The sequence below is a fragment of the Neomonachus schauinslandi genome, chromosome 5 (assembly GCF_002201575.2).
Source record: "Neomonachus schauinslandi chromosome 5, ASM220157v2, whole genome shotgun sequence".
NCBI lineage: Eukaryota > Metazoa > Chordata > Mammalia > Carnivora > Phocidae > Neomonachus > Neomonachus schauinslandi.
The window spans coordinates 153,049,280-153,061,888 of record NC_058407.1 but is presented as its reverse complement, the minus strand read 5'-3'; the positions used below and the strand labels follow the sequence as shown (position 1 = coordinate 153,061,888).

Below are 12,609 nucleotides of genomic sequence, written 5' to 3'. Positions count from 1 at the left end.
TTACCTTTCAGAGAATGAAGTCTGAGCTAGGAGCATTTTGATCTCTCTGGGAATACAGAGATCTTGATACGTGAGAGATTCTGGAGTTTTCTGTAAAAAGGAACTGCTTTTAATTTCCCAGAAAGCCTTGAATCTCAACACCTAAGCAAAGGATGTAAAGGAGGGCAGGGGAGAGGTCACCTGAGTAGACTTCTGGTCTTGTACTGCCCCAGCAGAGGGGTCTGCACTGCGACAGCTGCCCCCACTTACAGGTGCTCATAGGGTCCCTCTCCCCATGGACCTAGCCTTACTAGAGCTTTGACCCATTTGGAGGGCTGGGGAGGTTGGATAGGCAAGTGGCCTTTGGTAGTGCTAGGTCTCTCCATGAGATGACACTTAAAGAAAGTGCCCTGGTCAGTGGCACATTTAAACAACCCTCCCAGGAGACTCAGAAGGCAGTCTTCTCTACCTGATGCTTCCCCTGTGATGACACTCTTCTCACATGTGGGCACTTTAAAAATCCCAACGATTCCTAGACATTCATAATTCTCATTTACAGATCACTCAGATGGACAGATTGGAAAAACTCCTTAGAATTAAAAGAGCAATAGCAGTAATAGCTCGAACATATTGAATACCAACTATGAACTAGGTATTGTGTTGTAGACTTTGTGTGGATTCCCTCATTTTGTCCTCCCAGCAACCCTTTGAAGCAGGGACTATCATTGTCTCCATTTCACAGATTATAAGAAAACTGAGGCTTAGAGAGAGTAAGTAAATTGTCATGTGGCTAGTAAGTGGTGAGAGAGGGAATTGGAATCTAGATCTGTTTGACTGGGGGAAATGCGACAAGAAATATCAGGTTAAAGGGGATAGTATGCCGTAGATAAGAGTGGACTCAGCCCCAGCATGGTGGCTCCTGAGTAATGAGCCCCTAAAGTGGAAACCCAGTGGCCTGAAGAGTTAAAAGTGAGCTCAGAAAGGAGAGAGGTCACCAGATACACACAGGGCTGCCCCCACTCAGAGCCACTTCCTGCCTGCACTGTAGGTCAAACCACAGGCCACCCCAGTGATAGCCACTGGCCTGGGGAAGCCATTCTCTGCCCTGATGCCTAACTCAGGAAATCCATTTGCACAGATTCTGGCTCTGGCAGGGGACTCTGAAGGTTAAACCACCTCTAGCTCTTAAGGCTACAGGATGGATCTTCCGGGGACATAGGGTGTGGGGCAGCTGTGCTGTGGTTTTTGACCATTTCCCAGAACTTAAGCAGGAAGGGCTAGTCCCTCAGTTTGGGGCACAGACAGCAGCAAAAAGGTTGCTACTGTGGTTTAAAACAAGATGGAACAGGGTGACATTTGACCTTAAGAGGAAACCACACTGATGTGTACCAAAGCTGGTCCTCTAGGACAGTGCTGCCCAAAGAAAATAATACAAGCCATATGTCCAATTTTGAAGTTTCTTGTAGCCATATTTAAAAAAAAGCACAAACAGGAGAAATAAATTTTATGAATATATTTTATTTAACCGAACATATTCAAAATATTATTATTCAATAGGTAATCAATGTAAAAATGTTAATATGATCTCTCACATTTTTCATACTAAGTTCTTGAAATGTGGTATGCTTTCACACTTAGAGCACATCTCAGTTTGGGCTAGTCACATTTCAAGTACTCAATAGCCACAAGAAGCTAGCAGCTCCATACTGGACAGAGCAACCAATTCTCTCTCTCTCTCATTCTCTTTGAATTAGAAAACCAGATGCTTTGTTAGTCTCTGTAATTAACAAAAGCAATTAAAAAAACACAAAACTACCAATCTCTGAGTCTTTCCTATGGGCCAAGTACTATGCCAAGTCCTTTGCATAGTTATGTCATTTAATCCTAGAGAGAGTATGTGTTCTAAGGTGTACTTTCAGATATTAGAGAATAAATCAAAGTCCAGGGTCACCAGGAACAGTTGTGCAGGTTGTACACTCCACAACTCTGGGGAATGCAGTTTTTGTGAACTACAGTGTGAAATGTATTTTTTAGAGTTATGCAGTGTATAACCCTCACAACTATACATAGAAGACCTGAGAGACCCACTAGATATGATGGAGAAGATCTTTTTAGGCAGAACTGGGTCCAAGTCCCAATTCTGCCATTTATTAGCCGAATGGTCTTGGACAAGATGCTTATTTTCTTTGTCTCCGTTTCCTTATATGTAAAACAGGAATAATAATACATTAGTATCTTCCACATCATATTGGGGGGATGAAATAAGTGCATAAAGTTCTTAAAACACTGCCTACTTCATAGTGGCCCTCAATAAATGTTAATTAATTCTATGATTTCCATTATCTTAGGGGTCCTCCAGGTGTCCTCAGGCCCTGCTTTCATTCCATAATAGTTACTGATGCCTATTAAATGCCACTCCTAGGGACACATGGTTAAATAAGATAGAACAGGCCCCAGCTCTCATATTCCTTCTTGCTCAGACATCCCGTAGTCCTCCTGGGGCTGGACAGAGACAAAATGGGGCAGTAGGTGAGGTTTCTCCTTGAGCCTCATTCTCCTTCAGGTCTTCCTACTCCTCTTGAGCGCATGGAACCCTCATCCCCCCCAGATCTCTCAGTCCTTGAGAGAAGTGTTCAAATCCATCAGAGACTTCACGTGAGACCTCCTTCAGGGTTATTTTCACTTAAAAAAAAAAGCTTGGGGTAGTATTTACACCAAAGGCATGGGCACAATGAGTGCTAACCATTCCACCAATTTAGCATGCTGGGGTGGAAAGGAAGATATTTGGGCAGAGGGTTCCTCCCTTCCCAGCATCCTCAGATTGCAGAATTGGGGGGTCTGCCTATCCCATGTACTCATGACTCTCTCCTTTTACTCAGCAAACACTTACTGCAGCTTCTGTCATAGACCAGACTTTGCGCTAGGCTCTAGGAGCACAAAAACAAACCAGATCCGGTTCCACCCGACAGGGTGCTCACAAGTTGGCACTAGGCAAGTGGTGGTGGGCAGTGATCCCCAGTAAACCAGATAGAATGCAATGTGGGCCCTAGGCTGCCTCCCACATTTTTAGACCTGCACCATCCAATTCAATAGCCACTAGCTATTTACACATCTATTTGAATTTAAGTAAAACAAAATAAAAATTAAAAATCAGTTCTTCCATCACACTGGCCACATTTCCAGGGTTCAATGGCCAAATGTGATGGTGGCTACTGTAAGGGACGGTGCAGAGTAGAACATTTCCATCACCATGGAAAATCTACTGGCCAGTGCTACTACCTTGGACAATACGCATTTGTTTTCCTCTCTTTTCTGCAGATCAGTGAGATTGTCGGCTCTGAAATAAAACCCACAGAAACAACTTGCCTCTCAAATATGCTGGAATACGGGTTCGGCAAATTCGTTGACAAGTAAGACTCCTCTTCCCTGCTTGAGGAAGCTTTTCAGTCAGAGTATCTGACTTCCTACAGGATATGACTGGCCTCCTATCAGGCTGTTTTTCTCCTTCTGGTTCAGGGTGACTTAAGTGTTTTTAGTAACCTCCCCCTCAAGTGACTAGCTATTGGTGAAACTCACTTTCAGTTGCTGAGTGGATGACGGATTGTGACTAGAAAATTGAGTCGAAGATTTTATTTCAAAGGGAAATTAAAAAAAAAAAAAAAAGTTCTTGGAAACTGAGCTCCAAGCCCAGGTCTCAGTGACTTCAGGTAAAACCATTCCACCTTTCTGGGCTTCAGTTTCCCCTTTTAAACAAACAACAGTAAACAGGAGTGGCTCTTTGAGCCCTTAGGAGTCCGAGAAACAGGATCAAGTGAGAGAATTCTTCACTTGCTTTCTCCTTTTCTCCAAATGCCCCTGGAGTCTGTGTGCAGGAATCGGTGCTATTTGAATTGTTGTTTTTAGGACCAGATATTCTGAGGACTCTGATGGTTTGTCCACACCTCCTTCAGGGCTGAGGATGGGAGATGCTGTATTTCCTGGACCAGAATCCCTGTTAGACAGCTGGGTTCAGGTCTAACTCAACACACATGCTTCTCTGGGCATGGCCCCACACCAGCTGCATCGGCGTCACCTGGGAACTTGTTAGAAATGCATGTTCCCAGGCCCCACCCCAGTCTGCTGAATCACAAATTCTGGGCATAGACCCTGAAGTCTGTGTTTTAACCAGTTTTTCAGGTCAGCACTTCCAGTACAGGAGCCACCAGCCACATATTACTGAGCCCTTGAAATGAAACTATTCTGAGCTAGAGATGCTGGAAGTATAAACAGGGGCTGGATTTCAAAGGCTTATTAAGGGAAAAAAAAAAAAAACCAGGGCTCCTGGGTGGCTCAGATGGTTAAGCGTCTGCCTTCAGCTCAGGTCATGATCCCAGGGTCCTAGGATCGAGTCCCGCATCGGGCTCCCTGTTCCTTGGGAGCCTGCTTCTCCCTCTGCCTCTCTCTCAATCTCTCTCTCATGAATAAATAAATAAAATCTTTAAAAAATATATATCTAATAAGTTTTAATATTGGTAACATGTTGAAATGATAATATTTTGGATACACTGTGTTCAATTGTTAAATTATTAAAAGTAATTTCCCATTTCTTTTTTACTTTTTAAAAATATGGTGCCTGGAAACTTTAAAGTGAGGTATTTATTTCAAATGGGCAGCACTGCTCCAGGTGATTCTGATGCATGACAGAGTTTGGAATCCCTTCTCTATTCTTGTGGGGATAATGGGTCTAATCTAAGGTGCTCCCAGGCCCCCAATACCACCATTACAGGCTCTCTTCGAGGAGCAGCCTGGAGACATGAGCCTTTCTACCAGGTGTAAGTTATTTCATTAAAAGGCCACATTTTTCCCCTTTAAGATATTTCTAAGAGATACCAACTATTGAACATTTATCCTGCACCAAGCATTTAATAAACATTAACCAACTTCTCCATCACTATAACCTAATACTGTAGCTACTATTATTATTCCTGTTTTACAGATGAGGAAATAAGTTGATTCGAATGATTAGGTAACTAGCCAGAGGTCACAGTAGTAACCGAAAGAACCAAGACCTGAGCCCAGACTTGGCTGACTCCAGAGCCTTAACCATTACCCTGTACTGCCTAAAGAATAAACCCATCTAACGAGACCGAAACCAAGCAAACACACAGCAGCTCTGCCACTTCCCATGCCAGTGGGCTCAACTGTGACAAACCCAAATGTGGTGACACCTTGGCTAAGTTGTTTACCTCTGTGTGTCTCAGTCTCCTTATCTGTAAAATGGGAAGAAGAATAGTAGCTGGCTGATTAGAGTTATGGTGGGGATTGTGACATAAGGCATGTAACCTGAACTGAGTTAACATCGAAGTTCTCGGCCACTACCTGTGAGTGAGATGTGACGTCCACCTGTGCCCCACCATTCCATAGTTAATTCAGCTTTATCACGTGGCACACAGTTCATGAGCTGCTTTAGCACATTTGGGTAAGGTCAACTCTTGACGGCCCTCAAGGACTCCCAAACTCCTTAGTCCTTCCCCTGTGCAATTATTTGCATAATTATAAGTCATAAAGCATGTTGCAAACATTTCACTTAATTATACCAGCAACCCCTGATGTATGCAGATGGGGACTGAAAGCCTGTCAAGTGACTTGGTCACGGCCACACAGCTAGCCTCCTTGTGTCACACCCACCTGGGTTGGCACCTGCCTCTATTAATTATTTCCTACATGCACACTCATTGTGGTCATCTCCCAAGAAGGCCACATTTAGGATGATGACCCTGCTGCGGAGGTCTTGATTAGTCATTCTTGGGAATGTGCCTCATCCACTGCTCTGAATGAGGCTGTATGAGGGTTCTCAGCTCTGTTTAGTTGGCCCTATTTGGCTGACTACATGTGAATAATTCTCTTGCTCCTTCTGACAAGGAGAGAAGAAAAGGCACATTGTGGGGGAGGAAGAAACATTGGATTAAAAGCCAGAGGAACTGGTGTCTAGACTTGGTACCAGCACTCCCCAGCTGCAAGTGTGGCTCTGGGCACATCACTTGCTTCATCTGGGCTTCGGTTTCCTGTAAAGACCAGATTGTCTCTTCTGCAGTTGGGCTTGCAATGAAAGACAAGTGCTGTGGCAGAGAGAATAATCCCTCCTTCTCCTTCCAAGAACTTGGCTTCCGGGTTCTTCCCAATTCCCAGGCCACACCCAAGTTTAGGACCCATCCCTCCTTGTGGAAACAAAAAGAAAGGAACTTGTCTTTCCCCTTTCTATGGAACAGAGGGGCTATAGATGTGGACCCAGCATATCAGGAAAAATAGCAGTGGTTTTTAAAAAGGTAGGGACGGGGGTACCTGGCTGGTTCAGTTGGTAGAGCATGTGACTTGATCTTGGGGTTGTGAGTTTGAACCCCACAACTGGGGACATCCCCACCCCCACTAGGAGACATTTGACAATATTTGGAGACATTTTTGGTTGCCACAACTGACAAGAGGTGGGAACATGGGGAGTCTGCTACTGGCATCTCGTGAGTAGAGCCCAGGGATGCTACTGAAGATTCTACAATGTACAGGACAGCCCCCCTCTCCCAACAAAGAATTAATTATCCACCCTGTATTAGCTTGCTAGGGCTGCTATAATGACTGGGTGGCTTAAACAACAGAAATATTTTCTCCAAGTTCTTGAGGCTTTTTAAAATCAAGGCATTGGCAGAATTGGTTTCTTCTGAGGTCTCTCTTTTTCGCTTGCAGAAGGCTACCTTCTCCCTGTATCCCCACATGGTTTTCCCTCTGCGTGTGTCTGTCTTAATCTCCTTTTCTTATAAGGACACCAGTTATATTGGATTAGGACCCACCCTAATGACCTCATTTTAACTAAACTACCTCTTTTGTAAAATTTTAATTCCAGTGTGATGAGCACTGGGTGTTATATGCAACTGATAAGTTATTGAACACTCCATCTGAAACTAATGATGTACTGTATGTTGTAATTGAATTTAAATAAAAAAATTTTTAAATAATAAAATTTTAATTCCAGTATAGTTAACACAGTGTTATATTAGTTTCAGGTGTACAATATAGTGATCAACAACTCTATATGTTCCTCAGTAACTGAACTACCTCATTAAAGACCCTATCTCAAAGAGGGAATCTCACATTCTAGGATACTGGGGTTTAGGACATCAAAACATGATTTTGGGGGAAAAAACAATTCAGCCCAAAACAGCCCACAGGCTGCTAGCACAGAGGATAAGAAACCTTGCGAAACATTGGAGCTAGCTGGCACATCTTAGAGTTGGATAGTAAACATTTTAGTAAAATTAAGGGCCTTTTGAATTTGTCTTCAGGGTGAACCGAAATTCCTCCTTTGCTGTGTTTTCATTGCCCTCCTCCCGTTGACATTGCTGTTGCTGTGTTCTCTTTAGACTGGAGCCCATTGGTGCAGCCGCCAGTAAGGAATACTCTCTGGAGAAAAACTTGGAGAAAATGAAGTCAGATTGGGTTAACATGACATTCAACTTCGTGAAGTACAGGGACACCGTGAGTGTCAGTCCCACTGCCCAGCCCCCTGAGAGCAGCCCGTTTATTATGTAGTAGCTTACAGAGTGGAGTCATTCAGAATTGCAACAGAGCTCAGGAAGGAAGGATCCCTAACATCTTTTTTTTTTTGTAATTTATTTTTATTGAGATATAATTGACATGCAACATTGTACACATTTAACGTGCACAAGTGTTGATTTGATACATTTATGTATTACAATATGATCACCACCCTAGTGTTAGCTAGCACTGTGATGTCACATAATTATCATTTCTTTTTTGTGGTGGGAACAATTAGGATCAGTCTCTTAGCAACTTTGGAGTTTTTAATGTGGCCTTGTTGTCTATAATCACTATGCTGTGCATTAGATTGTGTCCACCCATCTGCCTTCATGTGCCAGTTATTCTTTCTTCCAGGCCCCACAGGAAGGGTGCATTTTTTAAATGAGAAAGGCCTTTTGATTCAGAGCAACAAGCTTTCTCAGTGAAAAGGAACTGAACAAGACTGCTGAACTAGCACACCCCAGGGAGGGCTTCCCCACCCCTGTCCTTCAGAAGCATACCTGGGTAGGGGCGCCTAGGTGGCTCAGTCATTAAGCATCTGCCTTCCGCTCAGGTCATGGTCCCAGGGTCCTGGGATCGAGCCCCACATCGGGCTCCCTGCTCGGCGGGAAGCCTGTTTCTCCCTCTCCCACTCCCCCTGCTTGTGTTCCCTCTCTCGCTGTGTCTCTCTCTGTCAAATAAATAAATAAAATCTTTATTAAAAAAGAAGAAGAAGAAGCATACCTGGGTAAACAATGCTTAAAGCATCTCAAAACAAAATACATATATATATATTTTTCAGGCACCCCTGTTTTTTCTAACGTGCAGTGCAGATTGAGAATCTCCCTGTCCCCCAGGCTGCATGTTACCTTTTTGTGACTTCTCCACTGCTTTACTTTGAATGGTCGCGATGCCTTGATTTCCTGTGGATAAGAACTGGAGCTGAGCCAATGGAAGGGAAAAGAACTGGGGCCTCTCTCAGCAAGACCAGGCAACCGAGGGTACCAGCAGCTTGGTGCCACACCGCCTGATGGGATTAGATACTGCTGGAGGCTGTTGGGCTGGGGTGAGGGGTTGAGCTGGGGAACCTGGGAACAGCTCAGTTGCACCTGGCCCATCTTGAGAGTTTTTGAGTGATGCAGCTAATAAACAAGGATTGACAGTGGAAGGGAGTCACAGTATCATTTTATTAAGAACTAGACACACCTTCCAGTGCAGAGCTACTGGTAGAAGGTAGATGAGAGAATATATCCTAGCCCCAATTTAACCATCCAGATGTAGGCTTCAAGGAAGTGAAAACAGAGCCAGAAAGGCCAGACCTGCCAGAGAGGGGCAGACCCTTCTCAGCTTGCTCACCAAGGTGGCCCAGGAGAAAGAGTGCCATTCATAGGAGCTCTGACCTTCAAGGCACAGTAACCTGAACGACTAGTAAAAAATGGCCCCCTTAGAGTATAGGCAGAGGTTCCCAAACTTTTTTCTGTTTGTGGTGCCTTTTGTGTCTTAGTACTTTTTTCATAGTTCCCCTCCCTGGGCCAAAAGAAATTCCTAACAGCTTTGTTTATGAAGTAATTAGGTTCAAACAACTTTAGTAAGTATTTGTATCCTATCAACAACTGTTTTTTAAAAATACATATAAATTGAAAGAAAAAAACATTTGTATTTCCTTTTTGAATGAAACTGCTGAGTTTGCTGCAGTGCCCAGGAGCCCCTCGGCACACAGTTTAGGAACCACAGGTCAAGGGCCAGTCAGATTGGCAGTTGATCCTACCTGAGGATCAGCTTGCCAGCAAAGCAAGTGGACAAGGAAGTAGGAACATAGAGAAAGGAATAGAACATGCTCCCCTCCCCCACCCCATCCCCAACAGATACTAGTTGCAGGTATGGGCTGGGACCGTATTTGATTTCTGCAAAGGAGGTCGAGAATAAATGTCTTTAAGAAAACTTTCAAGGAAGGGTGTCTGGGTGGCTCAGTCAGTTAAGCATCTGCCTGAGGTCCATGATCCTGGGGTCCTGGGATCCAGCCTCACGTTGGGCCCCCTACTCAGTGGGGAGCCTGCTTCTCCCTCTCCTTCTACCCCTCCCCCTGCTTGTGTGCTCTCTCTCTCATAAATAAAATCTTAAAAAAAAAAAAAGAACACTTTGAAGGAAGAAAATAGAAATTCCATCCTCTGTGAGACAGATTTCTGCCCCACTTGGGTGGATATCTGAGCTGTGGGGCTTTTGGAGATCAGCATAAAAAGTGGGGGGTCTTGTGGTTTTGACAGCTCAGGAAATCTTTCTTTGCAGGATACAAGCATCTTGTGCGCCGTTGATGACATTCAGCTGTTACTTGATGATCACGTGATAAAGACCCAGACCATGTGTGGCTCCCCATTCATCAAACCAATAGAAGCAGAATGCCGGGTAAGAGGAATGAGGTTGAAGGTTTGTGATGTCTCATTAGCTTTGGGTTTGTTGGAGGAGGGAGAAGGTTTTTAAGTTCAGTTAACAAAGAAGCTCAGTTTTTCCTGATTGGAAAAATAAATAACACAAGACTGAAAGCAATAACCATCCAAGTAAGCATATGGCACGCTGAGCCTTTGCAACAGTCTGCCAAAAGAGAAGATGAGATGATTTTAATGCTCTGAATAAAAATACATTTGGAAAGTATTTTATGGGCTAGAGTAATCTAGAATGTAAACTACACAAGGGTATGGGTTTGGCCTCCTCTGCTCATTGTTTATAAAAATGGCTAAGGGCACAGACTCTGGAGCCAGACTGCCTGGGTTCAGATTCTGGCTTCACCCCTTGTGTGACCTTGGACAAGTTACTTGAACTGTTGTATGTCCATTTCTGCATCTGTACAATGAGATTTATAATAATATCTCCCTCATAAATATGTTGGATTAATTGGTTTCACATATATAAAGCACTCAGACCATCACTTGTCACAGGGTAAGCATTGTGGCGCCTATTATTATTATTATTCCACTAGAAAAAGAACTACATGAGGGCAAGGACTCTTGTTGGTTACTTTCATTGCTGAATCCACGTTGCCTAGAACAATGACCAGAACATAAGGGCAAATACTGAATAAGAATTTGCTAAACAAGTGAATGAGCAAATAAATGAATGAATCCATCCAATTTGTTCAGTCAGTGGGCTTGTGTTGCAGAGCGGCAGATTAATGACTCAGATATGAAATGCTAAATTCACAGAAGTGGGAAGAAAAGCTGGTTCGTGTGCAGGAAATTTTGGATGCCTGGTTGAAATGCCAAGCCACCTGGCTGTACCTGGAACCGATCTTCAGTTCAGAGGACATCATAGCCCAGATGCCAGAAGAAGGCAGGAAATTTGCCATCGTTGATAGTTACTGGAAATCACTCATGTCCCATGCAGTAAGTTTTTACTCCCTAGCACACCTCACCATCAGGAATGTGGGATGCCATATAGATGTTCCTAATTGTGCATCATAGCCATATCCCTTGAAATGTATAAGTAAACTAGATTTTTTCAATATTTTTATAAATTTTTTTATAATTTTGAAACTTATTGTTACTAAAAATTGGAACATAGAACTATGTAATACAGAGAATGGAGGCCTTTTGAAAGCCCACCTCCCAAGAGGCAACTGTTAGCAGTCTGTATAATTTAGCTCTCATTCCTAACAAGGTAGGAGACTCTCTCACAGGATAATGCAATAAAACTTTCATAGACTGAGGATCATTTTAGAATTCAAATTCTCCTCCATATTCAGTTACTTATTAAACAAATGTTTGTTTGGTACCCAGCATTGAATTAACAGTCAGAAAATACTTGAAGATGCCTAGAATGTGATTTCTGCCTTCATAGAATTCACTGTCTTGTGAGGAGAGAGTCTTAGGTAAATAGGAGAGCTATAGTAGAAGTATATACAAATAGCTTTTAGAACATAGGAGAGTGGTATAGTTGTCTGGGAGTGTCAAGGAAGGCCTCCAAAGGGGGCGACATTGGAAACAAGCCTTGAAGGATGAGTTCACTGGGCGTACAAGGCAATCAGGAGTATCTATTAAGAGATGATATCTTGGGGCGCCTGGGTGGCTCAGTCGTTAAGCGTCTGCCTTCGGCTCAGGTCATGATCCCAGGGTCCTGGGATCGAGCCCCTCATCGGGCTCCCTGCTCCGCGGGAAGCCTGCTTCTCCCTCTCCCACTCCCCCTGCTTGTGTTCCCTCTCTGGCTGTCTTTCTCTCTGTCAAATAAATAAACCTTAAAAAAAAAAAAGAGAGAGATGATATCTTTTTCCTTTTTGAAGTCAAGTGTGCTCAACTGAGGCTCCCTTGTACAGAATTTATCTCAAGAAAATTTATCTGCTCTAGTGGGCACTTATATTGCCCAGCAAGTAGAGCCAGTTTTCATGATACCCTGCTTCCTCTAACTCTGTATTAGTTCAGATTCTTTGGTTGCAAGTATTAAGTAACACAAATTCAACTGATTTTAGATTTTAAAGATCAAATTCGCTGATTTTAAACTTTAAAGATTGAATTGGCTTTATTAATTCATAAATCAGGCAGCGTCCTATCTAACAAATAAAGGGACACTCCAAGGAGTTGTACAAAATGGAAGGTTTTTGTAGAAGGAGGGAGTCAACCATGACCTGAGAAATAGGATCATGTTGTATGAGCATTCACGCTTGTGGGATTAGGAGGCTAAGTTAGCTGGGCAGGGAGGTCAGTAGTTGATGGACTGGTCATACACTCATTACAATGATCGGTCTCAGAATCTGGGAACCCCATGGTGATTCTCACTTTTTTTGATGAAACCTAGATGAAAGATACCAGGGTTCTGGTGGCAGCAGATCAGCCACAGATGGCTGAGAAGCTTCAAGAAGCCAACCTTCTACTGGAGGACATCCAGAAGGGACTGAATGATTACTTGGAGAAGAAGAGACTATTTTTTCCCAGGTATTCAGTATTGTTCTTTTGTTTGGAGTTGCCTTTTTGACCCATTTATAGGTAGAACTACATTTTTTCATCCTGAGAGTTGGCTACTACCAACCTATTTCATAGTCTTTCCCAGTTCTCCTTTCTCCACAAGACAGCTCTCAGGGGGAGGGTATGTCTTCAT

The 12,609-nt window shown here is 43.3% G+C and overlaps 1 protein-coding gene across 1 annotated transcript in view; it reads left to right on the top strand.

The window, feature by feature from the left end:
• DNAH3 (dynein axonemal heavy chain 3) overlaps nucleotides 1–12,609 on the top strand; it is a 168,408-nt gene that overhangs the window by 46,071 nt on the left and 109,728 nt on the right. Inside the window, exons 19-23 of the mRNA XM_021692238.1 lie at nucleotides 3,298–3,389; nucleotides 7,371–7,485; nucleotides 9,814–9,930; nucleotides 10,725–10,904; nucleotides 12,310–12,446. Coding sequence (XP_021547913.1) covers nucleotides 3,298–3,389; nucleotides 7,371–7,485; nucleotides 9,814–9,930; nucleotides 10,725–10,904; nucleotides 12,310–12,446 — 641 coding nt within the window. The remainder of the gene's footprint in view (nucleotides 1–3,297; nucleotides 3,390–7,370; nucleotides 7,486–9,813; nucleotides 9,931–10,724; nucleotides 10,905–12,309; nucleotides 12,447–12,609) is intronic.